General features: G+C 41.9%; 1 protein-coding gene across 1 annotated transcript in view; it reads right to left on the reverse strand.

Moving 5' to 3' along the window:
* Nucleotides 1-376: 376 nt before the first annotated feature.
* Nucleotides 377-27,468, reverse strand: part of SEC63 (SEC63 homolog, protein translocation regulator) — a 130,222-nt gene continuing 103,130 nt past the window's right edge. The window contains exons 15-21 of the mRNA XM_067546560.1: nt 18,540-18,599; nt 18,120-18,278; nt 14,412-14,570; nt 12,705-12,806; nt 3,813-3,911; nt 2,065-2,169; nt 377-1,489 (exon numbers count right to left, since the gene is read on the reverse strand). Coding sequence (XP_067402661.1) covers nt 1,346-1,489; nt 2,065-2,169; nt 3,813-3,911; nt 12,705-12,806; nt 14,412-14,570; nt 18,120-18,278; nt 18,540-18,599 — 828 coding nt within the window. The 3' untranslated portion in view covers nt 377-1,345. The remainder of the gene's footprint in view (nt 1,490-2,064; nt 2,170-3,812; nt 3,912-12,704; nt 12,807-14,411; nt 14,571-18,119; nt 18,279-18,539; nt 18,600-27,468) is intronic.

Here is a 27,468-nt window from a genome sequence, read left to right on the forward strand (position 1 = left end):
AGCTATTATGGCCTTTGGGTGGCTCCCATAGGGTGGAAATTTCCTTGTAGGACAAACTTGTATTTGTCACAATATATGTTAGGATATTGCAATCCTGTAATTCTTCAATACTTAGTAATAGAAAAACATCTCTTTTTACATGGTTGACATTTGTAATCACATTTTTACAGCTAGTATCTTTACAGGTTACACTGGGGTGAAAAAGGGAGAATCTATCTATAAGCACTTTGCTTGAGCTACGCAGAAATACCCGCTACCTCAACAGCCATGTAGGGTTCCCCACTCCTTAAGTCAATATTTGCTTGGAAAATAAAATGTGTGTTTCCATGTTAATGACCCTGTTCGACCCTGGGGAAGGGGTAAAAAGGAAAGGGATGCACACTATTACAAATGCAAAGAGTCATCAAATTTTGTCCAGTTTATTGTGAGGAATTCAAAACTGATACAAAACATGCCTCCTTTGCACACTGTGTTTTTTCCTTAAAAGTTTTCTGACAGTGTCAGGTAGATAAGAGTTAAGAATGTATTTCAATTTTTAGAGTGAAGATTTTACAAAAGATATTACATATAAGCCACCAACTTTGTGTAACATATGGTTCCACAATCATTTTTAGACATATAGATTTATCAAAAGAATCAGATCCTGCACTGATCTGCTGTAGTACAGGCTTAAAAATGTTTTAAGCCATTAATAACATCTTACGACCTTGTCAAAAAATGTTTAAAATCTGCATGATAATTCTGGACAATGAAGAAAAGGCAGTAGTCCCAGAGGTATGATGCCAACATGTGATGCCTAAGATAAGAAAAACAGAAGATTTAAAGCTGTGATTTGAGCTGGATCACTGCAAAATATCAAATGGATATCACAGAGCTGACCAAGATTGAAACTTGAGCAGATGTTATTTCAATCAACAGAGACTTGAGATGTAAAACATACCTAAACGTTTTCTAAAATAAATTCCTAATGCAGAAAAAAATGATTTAAAAGTTGCTCCAGCTATCAGTACCTTTAATTTTATTGGACCCTAAATTGATCAGACAATACATAGCCCACACTTTTGGACATTTATAATAAAAAGCTTTTATTTTCAATTGAAATAAATGCACCATCCTGCACTTAATGGTTGTAACAAGCCATAAGCATCTTCCAGGTTGTAACAATAGTAACACATTTGTTTGAGTTCACTGAGAAGTTATATAATGCACTCATACTTGGTAAAGAGAAACTAAACTCAGCCTTCTCATTGTTTCTGCACTGTGTTTTCTTGTTTATTGTACAGTTCCACAGTTAGACCAAAAGTTTGCAGTGTGCGCAAATGTTGTAGTTAATTAATAGTACTGTTTAATCATCATCCTCTTCCTCCTCCTCTTCTTCCTCAAAGCTATCGTCAAAGCCCTCACTGTCTTCCTGGTCCTCATCACCCTCTATTGCTGCATCCCATTGTGGATGATTTTCTGGCACTGGTTTAGCTTCATGAACTTCCAGCTGTACAGAGTGGTTGGGCAGAGAGACAGAGAGAGAGAAGAAAAAAGTGATTGAAAGAGATACAACACACCAATCAGAAAAGCATGAAAAATGATCATATGCTTCTTATACCTCATAAGATTATAAACAAGTTGTTTTGAGAGTGCAGCATGTTAGAATTTCTCATTAATTTTCTGTCTACATTTTGAAAAAGAATATTCTTAACTATCTGAATTGTGGAGCAAACACCCAAAGACAAAAGCACCCCTGTATATTTAAATACATATACACCTTTATTTGAGACTGGGTGACTAATACAATGAAATTGTTGTTTGTGACCATATTACTGGTATTTCCTGAAAAAAAACTGACTGATTCATAATCTTGTTTTAAGGGTTAAAGAGTCTATACTAGCACTCCTCAAGCAGGCAAGTGATTTATAGTATTGTTCAGATTTGAAATCTTAGTCTTAAAACTGTTGAATCTAAAGCTGAAAGACAGTGTTTTCATGCTGCCTCACTTCTGCCTAGCTATGTTCACATTAACATCTGTACTAGATCATTTTCAGCAAGAAATCTACTAGTGTTAAATATTACCTTCAATGGTTTAATCTGGTCCAAACCCATAAATGAATCTGATCTTAAATAAACCGTGTATTGGTAGTTTCCAGGTTTGCCTGGTGCAGGAAACTTCAGTTCTACCTAAAAAACACAATTAATTCCAAGCGTTTTTTATTTGAACAGACCCTATGGATGTGTATGTGAACAACATATAACTGACATCTGTACTTTAACATGCAGTACAAATCACAAAATAATACTGTGATTGATTTTGAGTGAAGTTCCTTAAGGCTGCCGCTTTGTCCACAACCCAAAATATAGTAAAATACATGCAGAAGTTATGTGCTAAAATAGCCACAACTGGGCACCAAAGAGAGGGGATATCTAAACACAACAGTTGGAGCAAAGGATGAATTTTATCACTACATCGTATTTATACTTTATGTAGCCCTGGCAAAATGACACTACTTTTTTTTTTTTTTTTTTTTTTAAGTTTCAGGATAGTAAAATTAGAGATTAAATAGCTAGTCTCTGGAAAGTATTTCATGTCCCTTATCACTACTGCTATACAATACTGCAGCTTAATTAGCATTACAGTTAATAAGTAAAAATGCAGCACTTATTTCTTGTATGCAGAGTGAAAGGATTAAACATTCAATTAATGGAATTTTAAATAATGAAAGAAATTGTACAATTCTACTTTTAAGAACTAAAAAGCAATGGTCACAAATTGCCATGTGACAAGTAGATATTTCTGGGGCAGTGGCAATTTGCTCACAAGTCCCAGAAAAACAAAAAGATAAAGTGATAAGAGTAAAAACAGGGGGATCTGAACTGCATGTAACTGCTTAACTTGAATTATTTTTTCACTCAATACCAAGCTTTGCCTCTGGTAGTAAACAAACTAGAAAAATCTCAACCGACAGAAGTAATAAGTTTTATTTCCAGTAATAAAAAAAATCTAGTTGAAAGAACAAAGGTCTGTGAAATCTGCAGGATGAACTGATGTAAGCAATGAAAAAAACAAAAGACTTCAGTTTCAAAATGCTTTATCATGACGTCAATCATTATTAAATTAACCCATATACTATAACAAAGTAACAAAACAACCACATGCCCTTTTCTGTGCTTAGAAATCAGTTCAGCCCCAACACTGTAACCTCCTTGCTGTCCAATACTGAAAACCATCCAGATGGAATTAAGTAATTTGTATTACACCAATTCTTTCATGTAACAGTTTTATTTTAGAACACTATAGCCTTCCAACTTTAAATTTCTCCACAGAACAACAACATAACATAGCGGAATGTCAACATCCAAAAGCAACTGCTAAGATTGGTGAATTAGTAATCTCTGTTTTACAGAGAAGTTATAAATATTAGCTGTCCTAAGTTTAAACAAATTTTATTTAAAAGCCATCTGTGCACATGAATCCTGGTCTCCATCAACTTTTCATGCCAGAATCAATCACAGTTCCTCCTTATCAGCCTCACCTTTTCCAACCTCATAATATTGGAAAAAGATGAAGCCAGAATAAAACTGCCTAAAAGTTATTCCTCTTCCATGGGATTTTACAGTAATACAAGATCCTTGCCTACTTTTATCAGTCAGAAAGACTTGATATAGTTTGCCTCTATCTCTACTTAAAGAAAAACAGATATAGAAAGACAGCATTACAATTCAGAATAGGATCTATAATTATACTATTTCATAAACATCACTTCAAAGTATTTTATACATATTTAAAATTAAGCGTTTTACACAACAATCTACAAATACTTTACCTCTTCTCTGTCTTTTAGTGTACACACATGATATGGCATAGATACTAACGTCTGATCCTTCCGATCTGCAATATACAGCCACCACCATTCTTGTTTTTCCTGTTAAAAAAACAGCATGAAAAACTTGAAAGTAGAGGTAACATTTTATAGGTCTGGTATACCATAATGATGTATTATGATGCAGTACAATGTAGTTTATTCTTACATTTATAAGAGTTAAAAATTTACAGCACATCAAAGGGGAAGAGGTTACTCAGCCTGGTTGATACTTTAAAATTAGACTGACTTAGCTACTTTGCTCAGGGCTATTAAAATTTTCAAACCTTGAGTGCCACAGTCAGGTTGACCTAAACCCTAGTATAAATGCAGGTAGATAGACAGAAGAATTCTTCTGTCAACCTACCTACTGCCTCTTGGAGAGGTGGATTAACTACATCAATGGAAACACCCTTCCATCAATGTACAGAATCATCTGGTCTATGGCACCATGAGGCACATCTGCAGTGCCATGGATGTGCTGCTGTAGGGTAGACACAGCCTTACCGGTACTGGTTGGTCCTCAACAGTTGCCTCTGCATATTCACGCTTGTGGGATACAGCACCTTTGGCATGGAGCTGCGACACTCTCTTGAAAAGTCATGTCCATTGGGGGGCATGTGAGGAATCTCACGTGAGGGTGACATCTTTGCCTTATCCTATATAAAGGAGTGTACCCCATGACCACATCAATGCCTTCTTCCTATACCGTTGAGTTCTGATGTAGAATAGGACACCAAGGTAGAGGGCAGGTGGGTGGGTAGTGTGAATGCCTAGAGGCGCCTCTCAAAGAGCAACAGTTACTATTAAGTAACCTCTCTTCTTTGAAGGCCTTTGAGCATTCTCACTTGTGGGAGAATAGGAAGCAGTGCCTCCCATCAGGAGGAGGAAGAGTTCTAGTTAAATATAGACTAGAACAGCTCTTCAGGTTCTTGCCCTTCCTGGTCTGAGGGACAAGGTTCAGGTCCTAAGAGTGTGGAAGCTCTTTAATTGCAGGAAAGGCTTTAGTTATGCCCTTCAAGAAGCTGGGAGGTGAAAGGAGATACGTTTGTCCTTAATATGATAGCATATAGCTAGCTGCCAAGTGAACCTTCAGGGAAGTTAAGGCTAAATCCTGTGATTTCAAATGCTAGAGGTATTGTAGGATTGCCTAGGAACCCCTGCTCAAAACAGTGCCACAGTGGGGGCCTCAGAAAGAAAAAGGTTGAGAACCCCTGGGCTACATGAGAAAAAGAAGTTGCTAGCAGAAAGAAAACTAACAGGTTTTTCATTCTGCTGCACAGCTTCAATCCTTATTCGTCACAAATGGAAAGTAGCAAGCAATGAATCACAGATGTGAGTAGTGGAGAAGGATAAGCAGAGTTTTAATTAGTATAGTAGAATATTAAGATTCCAGGATTGTCACTCTGAAGCTTACAGTCAAGGGGAAGAGATGAAACAGCTATGGGCATAGCTGTGAGCTCTTTTTGTTCCGAATTATCACCATGTTCAATCAGCACTGGGATTTGCAATCTGCTATTGTCCAATTTTTAAGTTCTCAGTCATTTTGATTTTACAAATTACACCCATGCAACTGCAAGACATGTAGCTATCCCATTCCAAGAATCCTAGACCATTGGGGTATCATAAGTATCAGAGGGTGGGGAGAAGATAGTGCATGTAGGGTACTTCCATTGGCTATTTACAGGCCAGGGGTGGCAACCTACTCATCTTTGAGAACCACTCAATTAAGGATGCATACTGGTATAAATATCTTGATTGTGGAGGTAGCCTGCTAGACAGCCAAAGGAGCCTGAAAGGGTGCCTTCTCAGGCTGGCTAGCACGCATCTGAGTACCTTAGGAGAGACCCCATACCTCTCCTAGGGCTTTACTCAGTACATTGGGATCTCTCACTTGCCTCCCTGTAATCCCATGATGATGCAACTGCATAGGGAATGGAGTCCATCCAGGGAACCAACTGCCTGAAGTATTCCTTATATTTTAACAGACAGACAACCTATGGGGAGGAAGAGGGCTGAAGAGAATGACCCCTTCCAATTCTTCAAACTCTGGGCCCCTTTCACTGGCACGGTAGGATCTATGGGCTGAAAACCAGACAGGCACAATCCTTATTCTGCTGCTGCGAGATCTGTCCCCGGCAGAGTGAAGGTCCATAAGCTGAAGACAGACAGGCACAGTTCTCATTACACTGTAGCCTGAGGCCAGCCTTCCCAGGAGTAACAGGCTTCCCTGCATGTCCAGACATGCTGCAGGTGGGAAAGAGGCAGACAGCCTGACACAGAGCACTGTCAAAGAGCTTCTGTGTAGAAGCAAAGCCCCAGAAAAACCCACCCTTAGGGTAGGAAGGCAAAGGAGAAAGGGTTTAAACCTTGATTTTTACCCCAACTGCTCATTAACAATATGAAAGGCTCCCTAACAAAGGGGATGTTTGCTTTTGCCATGTTAGGACACAGTCTCTGGGGTTTGCAAGATTTGCCCCTCAGCAGGCTGTGAGGCAGTCTTTCTTCTACTTGGGAACCCTCATCTCCTGGTAGAGCCTTCCCATGATGGGATTGCAGCTTCAGGCAGTCAGGCAAGGTCCAAAATCTCAGCATGCCTGTTTGACACACAACTCCATGCCCTGACTGAGGGAGAGTCAGCAGCTTGAGACAGCAGGGTATAAGCTCACCATCTCAAGGCCTACACCTGGCAGAGTGAGCACTGACAGATTGTGGCAGCAAGGCCTAGCTCATCTTGAGGTTGCCAAAAAGCTTCCTTGAATAGCATCCCTTGGACTAGGCTCGATACTTGCAGAGCTTCTCAGCTACTCGGTGGGAGCCTAGGCAGCCCACTCGAGAGGTGCTATGCTGAAGAAAACAGAGTTAGGCCTATAATCTTAAAGTTATAAGACAAAATGGTAGGGGAAACTAAAATGCCAGCTTTCTGACAGCAACTTCTCTCCCCATTCAACCCACCTTGGTATTCTGGTAAATGGCCACAAAACAGTTTGCAACAAATTCAAACCTCTCTCTCTAGAGAGAGACATATTTTTGCCTTAAGGTTAATTAATATGTTATCTAAAATTGTTTCAATGCTGATAAATGGTTGCTGGAGTGTTTCTACAGCTTTGAAGGAACGCGTCTGGTGGTCCGAGTTGAAGGGCGGAGCTTAGTTTTGGAACCTCTAGCAACAACACTGGACCACCTTTAAATTCCACAGGTGGAAGACATCTTTTATTAATGATGTGTAGAATGTGAAAGGATGTCTGGATTTCATTGAAATACACTTTCAACCTCAACTAGTATTTTAAATTCCTGTTTTTGCTTGTGAATATTTCAGAAGCCAACAGGATAGCACAGTAATCAATGAATTAAACAAATTTAAATTATGAAAAACAGTAGACCACAAGTTATTATCTTTTACTTTTTACAGTGACTAACTGTAAGATTAGTAAATCAGAAAAATTCCACTAAAATATACACATTGGACAAACAGCATGATATATATTTTTTTACTACTACCAATAAAAATCCTGGATTCCTATCATACCAGTGAACAGCTCAGGCTGATTAGCACAAAATCTAATTTGCATTGATCAGCTCTAGGTGAGGGGAGCATGAAATTAACTTGACATATTAATTTTCCATTTTTACAGTATATCAATCTCCACTCGGTAGTAGCACTGCTTCCAGTGTTTAGTGGGTCAGTCACTTACAGGACATGCATGAACTTATCCGTAAACTGATTTTTAAAGGTATAGATTTTGTGACTAAGTTTAAAAAATATTAATTTTTTATTAAGTTTCCTATGAGCATGTTGTCACATGTGGCTATCAAGAACAGATTGATCTTGAATTTTAATTATTAAATTATTTAATTATGTGAATTATTAAAATTAAAAATCAAATTACTATTTTTGAATAATTTTCAATAGTGAAGAAGGATCCTATGCAGAAGAAATTTGCATTTACGTGTATGAGAGTCAGTGGCTGCTATGCAGCAATAGAGAACTAAAGCACAAGCCACATATGCATTATGAGTGGTGAAGTAAACACTGTAGAGCTGGGCAAATTTTTTCATCCAAAATTATTCATTGACAAATGCAGATTTGAATCAACCAAACTATTTTGCGAATTTGTGTCAATTTCAATGGACTGTTTCAGTCAAGAAAAATGTAGGAAATGTCAAAACAGTTCATTTTGACATTTATTAAATGAAATATAATTTCATCAAAAAATTTCGATTTTTCAGCCTAGATTGACAGACACCATTCACAAAACCCAAAAGGATCCCCCTTATGACCTACAGCCTAGTGGTTAGAGAGCTCTCCTGGGATGTGGAAGTCCCAGGTTCAAATCCCCACTCTATCTGATGTGGAACAGGGACTTGGGTCTCGGGTCTCCCACCTCCCAGGAGAATGCCCTAATCACTGAGCTCTAGGGATGGTTCTCTCTCAGTAGCTTCAGTTGAAGCTGTTCTACCTTGTATGAAATAGTTAAATATTGAATGGGCTAGAAAGCAAGAGAATAACTCTATAGCCTTAAGAGTTAAGGGCACTCACCTGTGAGCACCAAGTTCTGGGTTCCAATCCCTACTCCAATGAATATTTTAAGTATTGCATTGTAATACTGTGTTAATATATTTATGGATGTGACCAATTACCACTGTGACCTGTTACATGTTGTATCTCTTTCCCTTACATTCTAAGATACAGTTGAGCAAGAGGTATAGTAGTTAGGACATGACTTATGCCACAAAGTTGGTATTAGAAACAATTATTGATAATAATGGTAACAGGAAAAAAATCAGACACGTTCATTGCTATAACATTCACCGGGGTCAACAGATACAACTCTTTGTAATTAAACATGCAATCCTAATTTAGTATTGTTTGTCTCAGAGGACAGTCCAGCAGGAGAGGTGTCACTTTCCTATTCTCTTTCTAAACTGATTATTGGTTGGACTCGATAGCGTATGCTTGCTTGAAGCTGGCAAGCTACCATGCAAGAGGGCAAAATGCCTTTTAACAGATGGTACATGTGCAGACATGCCAAGGAACCTGTATGCTCATGGAGCTGGAATACCAGGGCAGAATTCTACCTAAAAATGCCAAAGCCACAATCTGTGCAGTTTCTGGATCCAAGACTTAGGGAACAGAAGAGAATTATTTATTTAGGAATATGTATAAAATGAAAATACAGTCCTAGCAAACAAGACTGATTAGCAACCCAAGAAGTTTGTTAAAGCAGAGTTAAGTTTGCTCAGAGCTGACTCATGACATTTCAGAATGCTGCTTTCAGCCACACTCAAACATCTAAAAACCGTATAGAGTTAAGATACTTGCCCCCACAATATAACCTTAACTCTTCCCCTTGAGCTGGCAATAACAACTGGGAATTGTTCAGTAAAGGTAGTGCCATAAGTAACACACGAAGGACTATGAGGTGTCATTGTTTGCACTGTACTTCAGATTTGATTTGCAGCATTTATCTTCACACACTCCAGCTTCATTCAGTGTGTTAGATGTAGCTGTACTGCATGATGGAGGGATTAGTTGGAGTTGGAATACTTGTAACTGATATGAGGAGAGGTGCATGTGTATCCTGAGGGATCAAATACACCAATGTTATGTTCTGTCAGTTGTGTCAATAGCAGTGCACACGGGTCTTCGCGTCACGGGGATTCTCAGCAGTCCAGTGGCATGCATGACTGTGATCTCTTCTGCACAGTGAGAGGGGTAAGTGAAAGCAATGTCTCAAAAGGAATACTCCTGGCAATGGTAATGGGAGGTAAAATTTAGCAACTGGTGATTTGTGCAGGCTCAGTGTTTGAGTGTAGGAAGCTCCTGCTCGCTATGCCTGGCTATAACCTGTTTTGTTTTGTGCTCTGTACCCAGTCTGGTCTGTATCCACTGTGTTTGTAGCAACTGTAAGAGTAGGGTATTAGTGTGTGCTATTGATGTGTTGGGGCATCACTTGAAGAGGGCAGAGTTAAGGTTGTGCTATGGAGGTAGGGTGTGTCGTAACTCCATTTCCTGGTTTTCAGAGGTTTGAGCATAGCTAACTTGATGTTCTGAAAGGGCACTAGGCATCACTGGGTAACCTTCGGTCTGAATTCAAGTTTTTGGCCAGCTAATTCCCTATAACCTCTCAGCACCTTCTACTCCACAGCCATTGGCTCCTTGGAAATGATTATACAGGACACATTAGACATTGTCTGCATGTTAAAGACTTCTCTGCCCACAAATCATCTCCTCATCTCTCATCTCCCAGTCTATCCAGCACAGCCCAATCCTCCCTTCCCTCACTCCCAATGGAGGAGTGAGCATCGACATGGGCCCCAAAAGTTGAGGAGTTAGGTAGACGATGAAGGAACAGTGCAGCCATCAACGTGGCATCAGTGGGGTATGTTTTAATGGGGGGAGGAGGACAGCAGTGGTATGGGGGTATGGTTGTGGGAGGCAGAGCTGATGCTCCCCTACATCCCACACTGCACAACTCTGACCATGTTCCTTTCCTCCCCACACTCTCCTACACTGCTATGGCCTCCATTTCTCCCCTAGAAGAAGCAGCATTGAAGGGAAGGGTGACCCTGATGTCTCTTTCCCACTGATGAAAGCATGGGGATGGAGGGGAATTCTGGGTTCCTTCCATTGATCAGGAAGCAGTAGAGGGAAGGGGAGCCACTGAGCCTGGTGCAGCAGAAATTTTTGGGTGAAGGGGGTATTTGTAGGGGAGTTTGGTGGGAGTGGAGGAGGAGGTCACAGATATTCCTCCCAAGTATGTCACTGGAAGAGAAGGTGCTATAAAGAAATGTACAATGAATTATGTTAGACAAATGTATATTAAATAACGTTAGAGAAGTAGATACTATATGCTTAAGAGTGTTATAAGAAAGTGTGAAGAGAATTTTTCTGCTTTCTGTATGTGACTTGACAGCTTTCAAAGGTTAAAAAAATCAGAAAGTTGCTTTGTGTCTTATCTACAATGGATTCTCTGTATGTGTAGATAACAGCATGAAGTGAACCAAAGAATGTGTAATTTACTAGCAAGACAGACTAGGAAGGATAAACACTGACTGGGCAGAACTAACCAGCAACTCCAAGGCCACAAAAAGCAGTAAGTAACAATAAGCTAACTGTTGTAAGAGATAATGAATAAATGAAAGCAATGCTTAAAAAAATAGACAAGTAGGTACCAATTGGAGTTTTAGTAGAATACGTAAAAAGATATTAGAAAATATATTTTAAATGAAATGTTTATAGTTGAAACATTTTTAATAATTTGCACCTGTGCAATGTTACGAAACAAGGTATAAAGGACGTGTGTTTAATAAAGAGGATGTGGGGTGGAGCAACACAAGACTTACACTGGACTGGACCAGCATGGACGCAATGATGACAGAAAGCCTACCACCTATGGCCCCCAAGACTAGGGCCTGGTCTACACTTACGTCAAATTTTGTGGTATCTCCCGTCGACTTCCTAAATTCCAATGAGCGTGGCATCCCCACTACACTGTGCCGATGGGAAATTCCCTCCCATCGACGCAGCGTTATTCTTTTTCCGGGGGTGGATTTATTAAATCGATTTCCAGGTTGATTGAGCGGGTCTCCACTTCCACTCAACTGATCCCGAAGAATCGATCTGACGGTGCCGAATTTGCCGCCGTCAGCAAAGACATACCATAGGAGGTAATTGATCCTATCCTGATCTAATTGCTTCATGCTTAATTAATTATCCAAAAATTTTCTTATTAAAGCTTTAAATTAGCTAAACCTAGTAATAGGTGTGGACAGTGCTTTCCATCCAACAATGCCCAATTTCCCTCCTTCCGGTTCTACTGAGACAGAACTTTTGAACTCCTTGAGATCAAATGGTCCCTTTGATGGTGATCCCATGTTTGTTAAGGGATCATAGAAAGCTACATTTTTGGAACCCAGTTCTTTGTTCAAACCCGTGTCACTGAAACTGGGTTTTCAAAACCAGTGTTTGGATGATCTCTTAGACTAATAAGGTTTATTGTCTACGGATGTGCTGGTTGCTCAGTAGGGATGTGCTCTGGCACAGCTAAGGGCAAAGCCCTCACACTGTTCTATCCCAATACTTGCACTATCGCCTGCACTGTTCCACTCCCTCCCTGACTGCTCTGATGCCCATATTCCCTAGATCTGCACCAAAATAGTTGAGAATCTGAAAATGTTATGAGCAGCTCACACTGGGGGGCAGTGTTACAGTTAACCCCTTGACCAAATCATCCAATGATGTTCTTCCTTTAATCACATTCAGTCTCATTGTTCAGGAAAAGGGAAAGGAGTATGAGTCATGATTACATTTCCCTAGCTTCTTACCAGTATCTTTAATCTTCCATCTAATTAGTTAATGCACAGGTATTTTAGACTACAGTACTTAGAACAGTCAACTTTCAAATAGTAAGTAACTATCAACCTTAACTATAGCAGAACAGCTGCTCTGCTATAACACTCCATAGAGAGAAAGGGTAAAGAGAGAAGGGTCATGAAACGTCACCATCCAAGAGATCTCTACAGCAGATCTTTACAGATCTGGCGGTGTGTGACCAACCTATATGCAATAGCTCAGCTGGAGAACAAAAGTTTTTACATAATTTCTGCTCAATATGACCCTGAGTTCACACATCAAAGTTTGAGAATCCAGTGAAAAATTCAGTTTCCAAAAAAGCTATACCGGAAGCAATTTTTTTAAAAAAAAGACATGTCTCAGGCAAACCAACAGTGTATAAGTTAGCAATTTTAAAATTAGAATTTATATACTGTTAAAAATTAAATCTATTAACTTATATACTTTTGTTGTATTGATTCTCATTTGTCACAGCTCTAATAAAGTTCACTATTACTGACCTCAGGAAAGTAAAGACTATAAACAGGATGCGTTATCTTGGATTTGGTTTCCAGAAGGGCCCGCTCCTTTCGCTGTATACTTTGCTGTAATTCTTGCCACTCCTATTGAAGACAAGGATTTAAAGAGAGTTAACTCCTATTAAAAATGAAATCCCAGCAATCAAGAACAGCACAGACAGCATGGTAAATGCCTGTGCTACGCTTCATATTGTACAAAAAACAGGCAAATGTAGTCAGGGCTCAAATCTAAAGCTTGATGCTTAAAAATCAAATGGCAGTGAAATACATGAGACTATCAAAATGGACACTTCTTAAAATGTGCTAGGTCCCTGTAAAAATCTACAAGGCCACTACACTATTCTCCTTTAAATTACTCTTCAAAACTAACCTTTTCAATGTTGCCTACAAAACTCTCATGAATGGTTAAACAGTTGTTGATCAGGATCATTGCTTAGTACACTTAATTGTCTCACCATTACCTTGTGCTCACTCTTTTGCATTCAACTTTTCTCTCATCTTATACTTAGACCAAGATTTCTGGGGCAGGGACTACTATTTTGTTGTGTGAGACCTTAGCACAACAGGGCCTAATCCGTGACTGAGGCCTCTAGGAGCTAATACAACCCAAATTCACAATAATTCTAACATACCAAATTTCATATACAAACATACACACACACTCTCTTCTCCCACTGCTGTGTGTATAGAATACATTATACAATAGTAAATTTTAAATTCTTGACCCACAGTAACTATTAAGGGGAGGTTTTATATCAGAATCTCACAGCATCGAAGTTGATTGTCAAATTAAGTTGAAAAACTTCAGAACATTTTTCCCCTAAAATTAAAGTTTTCACTTCTTGTCCTGGCCATCAGGAAGTTTAGACTTGAAATTAGATATAGGTTTCTAACCATCAGAGGAGTGAAATTCTGAAACAGCCTTCCAAGGATAGCAGTGGGGGCAAAAAACCTAGCTGGCTTCAAAACTGAACTCAATAAATTTATGGAGGGGATCGTATGATGGGACAGCCTAATCTGGCAATTAACTGATCTTTGACTACTAGCGGTAAATATGCCCAATGGCCTGTGATGGGAAATTTGATGGGGTGGGTTCTGAGTTACTACAGAGAATTCTTTCTTGGGTGTTTGGCTGGTGAGTCTTGCCCACATGCTCAGGGTTTAGCTGACTGCCATATTTGGTGTCGGGATGGAATTTTCCCCCAGGGCAGATTGGCAGAAGCCCTGAGGGTTTTTTTGCCTTCCTCTGTAGCATGGGGTATGGGTCACTTGCTGATGGATTCTCTGTATCTTGAAGTCTTTAAACCATGATTTGAGGACTTCAAAAACTCAGTCATGGGTTAGGGTCTATTATAGGAGTGGGTGGTGAGGTTCTGTGGCCTGCGTTGTGCAGGAGGTCAGACTACATGATCATATTGGTCCCTTCTGACCTTAAAGTTTATGAGTCTATGAGTCCTTTAATTTTAATATTTCTCTTTCCATTCAGTAAGGGAACACTGTACTAAGAGACATGCATCATGGCAACCCTTATACTAGAAGAACAAAGCTTGATATGACTTTCTTCTGAAAGACTTGATGCTACTACTTCATCCTTGTGTTGCTTAGCATGAGATGGTTGCTAAAGAGACTAAAATGTTTTCCCCACAACTCCAGAGACAGAGTCACCCTATAACACAAAGTGAGACTTACAGCTTCATCATCTTTGTTTTGTTTCTCATCTTGTTCTCTGTCGGAGTCTCTTTCACTTCCATCATCTTTTTCACTTTGAGAATCCCTGATAGTTTCTTCTTCTTCAGACTCACTTCCTTTATCAGAAAGTTCTTCATATTCCTCCTTTATTACAACTTCCTAAACAAAAACAAAACGATCTGTTATTCCCATGGGAAGCATTCCTATGCTCCAAGTCTGAAGGTCATGAGCTCTTAAGTCCCACTTGAGGACTAGTATCTAATATTTGACACTGCAATGCCATGTGGGTACTGCACTGTTTCAGATAGGGTCCTTAGGATGAAACATAGAACAGATTTCTTGACCATTTCTGGTTGATATACCGGGGAATTAACATCCCACAGTACTAAAAACTGACATCCAAGACAGCAATACTGAAAGATTTAATAGTTGGCATATTTGTCCACTATTTAGAAACTATCAATTTTTGTTCCACTATTGTAGGTTCCCCATTAAACACACTTTTCGTTATTAAAATGTGATATGCTCTAAAAATCCAATTTTGTATTCACATTTTATGGGGTGGCTGGCCCTTTAACGGGAGTCAGGGTTCAGTCTATCCATGATGGGCTTCTTTAAAGAGACAAGCCCATTTCAGCCCACCTGTAAGTAAGCAATTGGCATCTAATTGTCAAATAAGCACCTGGATCTGATAAAAGGCTATGAGAACTCAGGTGCTCCTAAGGGAAGAGAGCTCCCAGGGAACAGAGCAAGACAATTCCAAGATAATGACTTTAGGAAGGGTTCTCCCACACAGCTACAGGAGGCTCAGCCTGCAAGGAGCTGCGTGCTGCCTGGAGAAGAGCTGCTGCCAGGAAGGCCATGAAGAGACCCTGGCTCTATTAAAGGAAACAAGGTTGAACGTGCCATGCAGATAAAGGGCCTGGGAATGTGATGGATAGACTCAGGCAGGACTAAAACTCAGATGGAATACGCCTCCCAGGTAAGAAGGCTGCATAAAGGACTTTCTTGCATTTATTAAACTTTCCGTTAGTAAGCGAGACCCTCAAAAGAGGGGCACTGTTTGATACATAAAAGCTTTGCTCATTTTATTGATGACCTAATCAGGAAAATGAAGGCAGGGCATATCTACCACAAAGCACATGGCCACAAAGGACCAAACAGGGACAGCACGCAGCTTTTACACAGCAATCTATCATTTGAAAGAGAAGCGATCTCTTCTCCTCCCCCTTATCTTCAACATTTTTCAACTGTGTTAAACAAAAATACCTTTCATCCATATGCTTCCAATTAACTAACAAAACCCCAGAAGAGCAAATCAAGCCAGAGAAGAGGGTGAATTACTCCTTAAGCACCTCTATAACATTCACAGAAGAACTGTTATGGGGGACTTCAATTTGGAAAACATATGCTGGAGGTCTTATGCAGCCAGTACCAGAATACCATTAGAGTTTCTAAAGATCAGATAATTTTCTAACACAAAAAGTATTTCACCCAACAGGAGGTAAGTATTGTGAAACGCACTGTGGCAGTTAAAGATGAACTAATCATTGAACTGGAAGTTGGTAGTTGCCTTGGGATCAGTGATTGTTTCCCCATATTCAATGTGAGAACTGTCTGTGAGTTGACTGAGAACAGTCCCAACCAATATCTAAAAAACCCCACTCTAACACCCAGCTTCAAAAGGGCTAACTTCCCAAAGTAGAGAAAAAGACCAATATTGATTGGGAGAAAAAATATGAATTAAAACTAGAAATTCTTTAGGAAGACTTTGGAAGCTACAATTCTACAATTAAAAAAGACTTTGGGTAAAAGTCCATCCTGGTTAAGTGGGAAAGCGAAGGCAGCAATTCTATACAAAACAAATGCAAAAAAGGGTAAGGTGATAGCAATTGACAAATTAAAAGTTACAAAAAAGTGTAGACACGGATAAGAGAAACTAAAGACATTAAGGAAAAAAAAACCACAGCTTGCAGGGCTAAGTAAAAAAAATCCTTAAGTATATTAGGAACCAAAGAAATCCTAACAATGGCCCATTACTAAGGAGAGATAGTAAAACAGTTAATGATGCAATAAAGCCAGAAGTCAATAAATATTTCTGTTCTGTATTAGGAAAGAAGCAGGATGATGTACATTCCAGTCCAATAGTAACGAAACAGGATGTTATTATTTGCCAAGAATAAATATTTTTAAATCAGCAGACCTGGAAACTTGCACTCAATAGTCCTAAGAGTTGGCTGAATAGATCTCTGGCTTGTTGATGTTAATTTCTAATACATTTTGGAATACCAGGGAAATTCCAGAAGACTTGAAGAGTGTTAGTGTGCCAATATTCAGAAGATGGGAAGCAATATGACCCAGGTAATTATAGGTGAGTTAGTCTCACATCAATCCCAAGCAAAACAATGGAAAAGATGAAATGGGGTTCTGTTAAAGGATGGGATCATAATTAATGCCACTTAACAAGGCTTTATGGAAAACACGTCAAACAAACTTGATTTCATTCTTTAAGATTAAAAGTTTGGTTGATAAGGCTAACTGCATAGATTTAATATACTTGGACTTTGTAAGGGGTGTAATGTAGTACTATATGACATGCTGATTAAAAATTAGTACTAAATAAATAAAGCGTATGTTAAATTGATTAAAACTTATTAACTAAGATCTCAAATGGTAATTGTCAATGTGGAATCATCAGAGAATAGGGTGTATCTAGTAGAGTTCGACAGGGAACAGTACTAGCCCAATGCTATTCAATAGTTTTATCAATGATCTGAAAGTAAATATAAACTTTTAGCTGACAAAATTTAGAGATGACACACAGATTGGTGGAATGGTAAATACAACGACAGGGCAGTCAGAGCCAACTGGATCTCTTGGTAAGCTGGGCCCATTCAACATAAAATGCATTTTAACACAGCCAAATGCACCTAGGAACAAAGAATGCAGCCCAACCTACAAAATGGGGGGCTGTATTTTGGAAAACAGTACCTCTGAAAAAGATCTAGGAGTCATAATGGACAAACAACTCAACATGAGCACTCAGTGTGATGTTGTAGCAAAAAAAAAAAAAAAAAAGCTAATGTGATCCTCAGATGTATAAACAAGGGAACAGGATTAAAGAGGTGATTTTACTTCTGTAGCAATGATGAGAACAATACTAAAATACTGCATCCGGTTCTGATGTCACATTTTAAAAAGGATGTTGAAAAATTGGAGAGGGTGCAAAAAGAACTACACAAATGATTCAAGATCTGAAGAAAATACTTTATGCCAAGACATTTAAGGAGCTCAGTCTGTTTATCTTATCAGAAGAAGATTAAGAAGTGACTTCATTACAGTGTATAAGTGTCTTCCAGGAGGAAAATATAAGGTACTAAAGGGCTCTCTAATATAGCAGAGAAAGACCTAACAAAGATCAGTGGCTAGAAATTGAAGCAAGACAAATTCAAAGCAGAAATTAATCAAATTTTTAATAATGAGGGTGATTAACTACTGGAACAAACTACCATGGGAAGTGGTGAATTCTTCTTCTCTTGAAGCCCTCTGGATGCCTTTCTAGAAGATATGCTTTAGTCAAACACAAAGTTACTGGCACTCAATATATGGGTAACTGGATGAAACTGAATAGCCTGAGATATATAGGAGGTCAAACTAGATGATTTAATGGTCCCTTCTGGCCTTAAAATCTATCATTCAATGAAATACCCCATTAGCTTGCTTTTGCTTCTGTTGCTTTGGCTGCTGCAATGATGGAGGAGCAGGTTTCTTTTTCAAAGGTTTCTTTTTCTTTGATTTTGAAGCCTTCTTGGTTCCTTTATTCTTCTGCTGCCATCCTTTGTTCTTAATTTTGTTGGCATCTCCTTGCTGTAAGAAAACATGGTGGTTAAATAGTAGGCAGATTAAGCCTAAATCATTTTAACTTCAGGCAGCCATCTTCACGTGCTTCAAATGTTTTAAGATATGATTCTACTTTAAAAGCCAAGTTCTACTGGATATTTGTATAGGATTTTTTGAAAAAAAATCCATCACAAGTTCATAAATGAGTCACTCAAAATCTGAATGAAGGTTCATTTCTCCAGCTAGGAAGCAGAGGCCCTATAATATATAGTCTAATTCTCAACTTACCCCATCCTCTGTAGGTTGCTCTTCTGCTGAACAAATGGACTGTTCCTTTTCAAACACTTCCTGATGGAGGGAAATGAAGTCTTAGTCTTTGTCTGCGCCAACCAGCACTGATGCTTAGTGAATTGCACTGTCACTTCGATATTAAAGTAAATGTAGGTAGAATAAATCTGTGGGGTTTTGTTCATTATTGAGAATTCTGTGACAATCAGACACTAATTGACCAGTATGAAAAATATTAAGAAAAATTTCAACCCTTTGTATAGGATTTTACCAATACTAGTGTAGGTCATCCATTAAAAAATTCTCAGAATGACAGCGCTGTCTTGTGCTGAAAGACTTATTCTATAAAATGTGAAAATTCTGTACCACAAAACTAAGCAACAGTAGAAAAACGCAAATTGTGCCCCATTTGCAAGACTATTAAGAAACAGGAACTCAATATCTGGGCTGTCATTCATGGATCCAGGAGCACAAATCAAGCCAGAAATATTAATGTTTATATTAGTAAACCATAATACACTATCTGCCTCCCTCTAGAAGTTCAGAAGTGTCTGTAGGTGGAAAAATAATTTTCATTTGTTACTTACAAAAGAAGATATCTGGCACAAAACAAATTCAGGTATTTAATGTGCTACAACAAATTGTCCTATATTAAAAGGGCAAATATGATTTACTGGTAATACCATGAATGCACATAGCATACATTAACAAAATCTGAGTTTCCAATAAACATTCAAATTTTGGACACAAATATCTGTTCACTTTTTCAATCATAATAAGTTTAAACATACCATTAAATCTACTTAGAGTTATTTTTAACACAGTAGTCATGTCAAAAGTGACTGAATTTTACAGTTCAGTGCATTGGTATTGTCAAGGTTATGGTGGGTAGCAAATTCATTTAAGTCACCATACTGGTACACACTATATTTGCCTAAACATACAACCATCCAAAACGCTCTTTATTTACCAGTGAGATATTCAACCTCCTCAATCTGTTTTTATACATACTCAATACAAATACACACACAAAGCTGTGTTAAATATTACTAAGACTGTAAAGTCATGCATTTAGAAGTTAGGAAATGTCAGAATTAAGATTGCCTGTACAACTTAAATTCAGCCCCCTTGTGAGTATGCATTATAATAGTCATTATTTTCATGATCACATACCACTGTGTTCTACAGGGCCCCTGCCTCATTCAGAGCACAAAATGGACAGTGCTCCACTGATAATATAATATTTTGTATTATCCTCATTGTGGCCCAATGCTTTATTTACTGCACACAATTCAAACCCTGCTCTAAAGACAGAATTATTAGTTTCCTCAAGGGATTTTCTATGGTACTGATCATTACAGTACGTGTGCTTCACACATTAATTAATCCATCTTCACAAAACCCTTCTGAGGTGATAGTGTGGTATTATCCCCATTTTATAGATGGAAAGCTGAGGTATAGAGAGATTAAGGTAAAAAACATCCACTAATTGCCCAGCTGAAACTCCAAGCACCTGGGTTTTCAGATTACTTAGCACTGTATAGCACTTAACATATTCAAGCACAGCTCCCACTGACATAAGCTGCAGCTATGAGTGCATAGCTCTTCTGCAAATCAAGCTTCAGGATACTATATTGGACAACCAGAAAATGAGGAACATAATTAGCGACCATCTGTGAAAAATATGGTTTTGGTGACCTGCCCAGCATCATACAGTAACTCTGTGGCACAGTCAGCGACAGAATCCAGTTCTCTAGGGCAGCATTCAACTTCCGTAACCATGAGACCCTCCCTTCCCTTTCTGCAATGCTTTGCCTTATTCATTACACATCTTCCAGCTTCTGCAACAAATCAGGCAAAGGTCTTACAGACAACACACTCTTTTACTACACAACCCTGATTCATCCCAGAACAGGTCCACCCAGTGCACTGAATAAGGCAACAGTCCTATGGAAAAAAGAGTATGTGATCATGAAATTAATGACTATCATAATCTGTATAATGAAGCTTAATTAAGGTTGCACCAGTAATTACAATTGACTTACACCATCCGTTCAACCTTGCATTTTGCTGTGATGCTGGGAGTACCTTTGTTGGACCTGAAGAAGAGCTCCATGTGGCTTGAAACACTGTCCCTCTCACCAACAGATGTTGGTCCAATAAAAGATATTACCTCACACACCTTGTGTCTCTAATATCCTGGGACAGACATGGCTACAACTACACTGCACAAAGTCATAAGCAACTGAAAACATGGTCTTATAATGGGAAGCATCAAGCAATTTTAACAAAAAGCAGTGCTACTGCCAGGGCTGTCCCTAGAGGGATGCGGGGCTTGGGGCAAATCACATTTCCTCCTCTCCCTCCCCCCAAGGGATGATTGGGGTCTGGGGTGCAAGGCTGCCAGTCAATCTGCGTGGGCTGCAAATCATAGCCAAGCTGGGCTGCTCCTGCCGCTACGTCCGGGCGAGCAAGGGACATGTGCGGTGGCTGGTTGAACCATCGACAACGTGTGCAGGGGCACAGCACAGGCGTACTGCAGCACAGACTCTCCCCCTCCTTCTCCCGCCAGGTGGGGACAGGGATCGCTGATGGGTGCATGAGAAGAGATGTCAAAGCACGGGGCCCCCAAAAGCACAAAGCTTGGGGCGGTCGTCCCAATTGGCCGTATCCTAGGGACAGCTCTGGCTACTGGTGTTGCCTATCACAAAGAGTATCTTAGGCAATATTATGTCTGGGCAGTTACGGTATGTATATTCAAAATCCCCGCTTTAAAAGCAAAAACTAAACAATCATGGAGCTATGATCGGCACCTCCATGCCTTATTTTACCTTCTTAGAAGATGTCTGCCTCAGTCTATTTTTTACTGCTTTATCAACATTTTACACATGCCTTTGTAAACTTCTAGATGGCATTACTGTAATATTTACTATACGGTGCTTGTGAAAGAGTGGGATGTGTGTGTACAAAATTGTAGACTCTATTTTGTATTGTAACATTTATTTTCCATTGTGCACTGAAGACTATCTAACCTTGTCCAAGACAATACTATTGAACTGCACTGCAGATAGCAACACTGCCCATGAAAGGTGTTAACATCTCACCGAAAGACCATCACAGAGAAGACATCACAGAACAATCTGAAGCCATCAACTTTGATTGTCTCAACTGCTGGCTCAGTCCCATGGTATAATAAATTTTCTACACAGGGGGTGTACTTTAAGATCTGCAGCCTCTCAGTCTGGTCACACACCAAAAGGAGAGAGAGAGACTATATTTAAACAGGGATGCTGCTCTGAAGCACAGGGGGGATGGGGGGGAAAGGAGGAGGGGGGGAAGCGGCCACCACCACCACACATTAGTTAGATGTGCAGAGAAATGAGATCGTGGGAAGTACTCTACCTCACCTGAAAAGCAGACAAACCACCAACTCACAGAACATGTAAGATCAGACTAGGGGAAGGAGCATCTCAGGAGTGTTTGTTTTTGTCTAAAATCTGTAATTCTTGAATCTTTTAAAAAGTAAAGTAATTGTGGTTAAGAAATTCCTTTGCTACGCCTGTGTTCCTTGTTTTTGTGCCAATTGTCGCCAGTGAGGTTAAACTAGAAGCCCTGGGTGATCACACCTAGGTGGAACTGAAGGAGTGTGCATAAACAATTGGGATCTCTGGTGGTCTGAGGCACCGGTTTAGGGGTCTCGGGCAGCTGGACTGCATAGTCCCACATCCCAAGGAAGGGCTCAGACAAGGGGTCAGAGCTTGGGGGAGTGTGCCTAGAGACTCAGGCACTAGAAACAGTGACTAGGTGCTACCCAGACACAGTGCAATTGGGTCCTCTCACAACAGATTTGTGTCCGAACAGTGATATACTAGGCGAGGCTTGACAGTGCTATTCTTGAAAGCCCATTACATGTTACAGCTGAAGCCGAATGCAGCAGCCAGATTGCTTACTGGTTTTGACTGGAATGAACATGTTAAATCAATCAGTTATATATTGCTACATCTTCTAATTCACTTTGGAGTACAGTTGAAGGTGTTGACACAATCTTTAAAGCCTGATGTTTTGGATCCTGGCTACATCAGAGACTGCTCTCTCTCGTCATGCATTGCAACAAACAATTTTGATCAGACCATGTATTCTAATCGTCCAAAGATGTAAACATTTAGGTGCTACCAGCAAGGTATATTCAATGGATATCCACTGACTCTCGAGTTTGCTCCTCTGTTGGCCCAAGGATGCCAAAGTGTTTTAGGTTTAAGGCACAATGCAGAGCTCTGTTTATGCTGGGATTTGACTGAAGAATGGAGTGGTGCATGTTTACACTCTGGGGTCTGTCAAGTGGAGAATCTCTTTAATTTATCACTTTTTTTTTAAACCTAGAAACAAAGTTAAGAACAGTTTAAAAACCTGAAAAATCATCAGAAAAACAGTACACACAACGTTACTTAACAGTAACTGCTGTTTTTCAAGATGTGTTGCTCATGTCCATTCCATTATAGGTGTGTGCATGCCTCCGTGCATGGCTACCGGAACTTTTTTCCCTTTAGCAGATCCCGTAGGGACGATTCCGGTGCCCCATGGAGCCCCATGCACATGCCGTAGTATATGAGGCACTGCCATCCCTACGCCCCCTCAATCCCTTCTTTCTGCCAACTCTGGCAGCAGGGACGGGGGGTGGGACATGGATTGGATATGAGCAAAACATCTCGAAGAACAGCAGTTACTGGTAAATAACCTTGTTTTCTTCTTCGAGTGATTGCTGATGTCCATTCCATTATAGGTGACAAACAAGCAATACCTTGGAGATGAGTCGGAGTTACCAATGGGTGGCCTGCAGCACCGCTCTGTCAAAGCCAACATCTTCCCGCACCTGCTGGACAATGGCGTAGTGGGACGTGAAAGTATGCACTGACGACCAGGGGGCAGCTCTGCAGATGTCCTGCACAGGGACTCTCTCCAGGAAGGTTGTAGACGAAGCTTGAGCTCTGGTTGAGTGTTCTGTGATGGTTCCCAGAAGTTGGAACTTTGCTTGCTCGTAGCAGAACCTGATGCAGGATGTGTGCTGGATGGAGACAGGTGAGCCTTTCATCCAGTCAGCCACTGCGACGAAGAGCTGCATCGATCTCTGGAATGGCTGCGAGCGCTCGATGTAGAAGGCCACGGCCCGTCTCACGTCCAGCAAGTGCCACCTCCTCGGAACCGCGAGGTTTGGGAAAAAACACGGGGAGAAAAATATCCTAGTTACAATGAAATTGGGAAACCACCTTGGTCAGAAAGGCCAGGTGTGGCCTCAACTGAACCTTATCTTTATAAAATACCATACAGAGAGGCTCCGAGGTCAGCGCCCTAATCTCGGAGACCCTCCTTGCAGAGGTAAGGGCCACCAGGAAGGCCACCTTCCAGGAAAGCATGAGCAGCAGACATGAAGCCCTGGGTTCAAAGGGGGCCTCCTGTGAGTCATGAGAGGACCAGGTTGAGATCCCAGGGAGGCACCAGGTCATGGACCTGCGGATAGGGTTTCTTCACCCCTTTGAGGAACCTAACCGACATCAGGTTGGAGAACAGCGATCTCCCCCTCTAGTGGCTGATGGAAGGCCAAAATAGCCGCTAGGTGAACCTTCAGGGAGGCCACCGCCAGTCCCTGGAGCTTTAGCTGAAGCAAATACTCCAGGATTGCCTGTACAGGCGAGAGGCTGGGTGGGATACCCCGGGACTCTGCCCAACAGGTAAAACATCTCCACTTAGCCCAATACACAACCTATGTAGAAGGCTTCCTGCTGTCAAGGAGGACTTGCTGGACCTGCACCGAGCGGGTTTGCTCGCCTTCAGTCAGCCACAGAGCCTCCACACCATGAGGTGCAGGGAGTCCAGGTCTGGGTGCAACAGGTGACCGTGGTCCTTGGACAGGAGATCGTGCCGCCTCGGGAGCTCCAGAGGAGGGGCAATCGAGAGGTCCAGCAGCATGCTGAACCAATGCTGGTGCAGCCAGGCTGGAGCTATCAAGGTAACATTCACTTTGTCTCTCTTGATCTTTAGCAGGACTCAGAGCAGGAGGGGAATGGGCAGGAACGTTTACATGAGGTTCCCCAACTAGCTCAAGAGGAAAGCATCAGAGATGGACCCGGCCTCTCGACCACAGAGAGAGCAGAACTGTGGGCACTTCTTGGTCCAGGCTGACGCGAACAGGTCCATCTGGGGAGAGCCTCACCTTCGAAAGATCACAGATGCCACCTCTGGGTGTAGCAACCAATCGTGGTGGGATAAGAACGACCTGCTGAAGTGGTCACCTCATTGTTCCTCACCCCCGGGAAGTGAGAAGCTGTCATGTGGAAATTGTGCCTCACCGCAAAGTCCCACAGGTGGATAGCTTCTCTGCAGAGGGCTGAAGAGCAGGCTCCCCCCTGCCTGTTGATGTAATACATGGCTCCTGTATTGTCTGTCAGGGCCTATACCACGCTGCCCGCAAGGAAGCAGAGGAACACTGTGCACGCGAGGTGAATGGCCCGCAGTTCCTTTACATTGATATGCAGGCGCCTCTCCTTTCTTGACCAGATCTCTTGTGTGCCAAGGATGGCACTGATATGAGCCCCCCAACCCATGTCTGAGGCGTCCGATATTAGGTTGTCCGAGAGGATTAGCTCCTCGAACGGAATGCCCTTTAACACTGCTCGAGGGGACCTCCACCAGTCTAGGGAGGCTAGGACTGGTGGGGGAACTGTGACCACCTGATCCAGGTGGTATCTGCTGGGAACATATACTGAGGCCAGCCATGCTTGAAGCGGTCTGAGCTTCAGGCAAGTGAGCCTCACCACATAGTGCAGGCCGTCATGTGACTCAACCGCTGTAGGCAATGCCTGGCTGTTGTCATAGGGCATTGGTGCAGATAGGTGATAACGGAAGCCATTGCCTCGAAGTGCGGTTGGGGCAGGAAGGCTCTGGCCTGGGAAGTGTCCAGGGTTGCGCCAGTGAACTCTATATGCTGCACTGAATTTAACATAGACTTTTGTTTGTTTATCAACAGGCCCAGCCGGCAGCAAGTGGTGCATGTGAGGGTCACACTGCTCTGAACTTGGGACCTGAACCTGCCCCATATCAGCCAATCGTCCAGGTATGGGAAAATTTGTACGCCCTTTCTCCTGAGGTGCGCAGCCACCACCACCATGCATTTGGTAAACACCCTCGGAGCTGAGGACAGGTTAAAGGGTAAAGCTGTAAACTGGTAATGGGAGCCGGCCACCATGAAGCGAAGGAAGCGCCTGTGGCTGGGGAGGTTAGATATGTGGAAATGTGTGTCCTTGAGATCCAAGGCGACATATCAGTCTCCTGGATCCAGGGAAAGGATTATGGAAGCTAGAGAAACCATGCAAAACTTGAGTCTCTTGATATACTTGTTGAGATGACACAGGTCTAGTACAGGCCTTAGACCCCCTTTCGCTTTGGGAATGAGGAAGTACCTCGAGTAGAATCCTCTTCCTGCCATGCCTTGAGGGACCTTTTCCACTGCTCCCAGGTTGAAGAAGGTTTCCACCTCCTGAATGGGGAGTTGCTCATGAGAGGGGTCACTGAAGAGGGACGGAGGGGGAGGGTTGTTGGGGGGAAAAGAGACAAACTGGAGGGCATAGCCCACTGAAACTATACCAAGGAGCCAGCCTCCTGGAGTGCACTTCATCTGCTGGAGAGCACTTTCTCCTCCTGGAGTGGGCTTCTCCCAGTGCTGGGGATTGAGACCGGTATCAGAAGGGTGACTCCATTTCCCATCTCAGCACAGCTCGGCTCGATGACCATGACCTGGAACGGCTCCTTGGGAGCAGCATTGCTCTACCCTAGGCGACCAGCCCACAGGAAATCTTCCTCCCCGCACTGGGGATCTCCTGAGCCATTCAGGGGGACCCGACGTGGGCTTTCCCTGCAACACTGGCCCCTTCTCCTCCCTCGGTGGAGGCCGGGGTGGAGGCAAGGCCAACAAAGCTCTTGCTGCCGGAAAGGCCTCCGGTGTCGACGGCGCTGGCAGGTGCAGAGGGGCTCCTCCTCTTTCTGGAGTCGGGGGTGGCTCCCTGACTGGAGATGCTGGCTCTGGTCCATGGTCCGGCCCCAATGCATCTCCGTACTCGACCCTGCCTGTCTGGATGGTGCAGGAGAGTCTCTGCACTCTGACCACTGCTTCCACTTCTTCTTCGGTACCGGAGAAGATGCACGGTGTCGAGTCAACGCCGGTACCGACAGTGCACTCTGCACCGACCCCACGTTCGGTACTGAGACGGAGCGAGTCGGTTCAGAGGCTGGATGAAGCGCTGCCTCCATGAGGAAAGCTTTCAAACAGATTTCTCTGTCCTTTTGAGTCCTTGGTTTGAAAGCCTTGCAGATCTTACACTTCTCCTTGCGATGGACTTCCCCCAAGCATTTCAGGCAGCTGTCATGAGGGTCACTGAGCAGCAAAGACTTCCCACAGGAGGCACATGGCTTGAAGCCCAGTGACCGGGGCATATCCTGGTCTCAGCTAAGTCCCAGCTGGGACTACCCTAGGTACTTACTACCACTATTCACAGTACTTAACGTAACTACCTACCTAACAGAAGTAACAACGATAACAGTTCAAACAATGGGGAACGAAGCACTTGCGAAACAAGCAAAGGCAGTTCAAGCAAGCATCCCGGGCGGAGAGAAGGAACTGAGGGGGCATAGGGCCGGCAGTGCCTCAAACACCGTGGCATGTGCATGGGGCTCCAGAGGATGCCAGAGCCAACCCTACAGGATCTGCTAAGGGGAAAAAAGTTCCAGTAGCCACGTACGGAGGCGTGCAGACACCTATAATGGAATGGACATGAGCAATCACTCAAAGAAGAACCAGATGTTTAGACTTTGAAATGTAGCATCAACCACTGCTCCCAATTCAGCACCTAGTCTACCTTCTTTAAGGTATTCTGAGTGA

This window comes from Emydura macquarii, unplaced genomic scaffold, assembly GCF_026122565.2.
Source record: "Emydura macquarii macquarii isolate MOO-44397 ecotype Brisbane River unplaced genomic scaffold, CSIRO-AGI_Emac_v2 contig_1146, whole genome shotgun sequence".
NCBI classification, from domain to species: domain Eukaryota; kingdom Metazoa; phylum Chordata; order Testudines; family Chelidae; genus Emydura; species Emydura macquarii.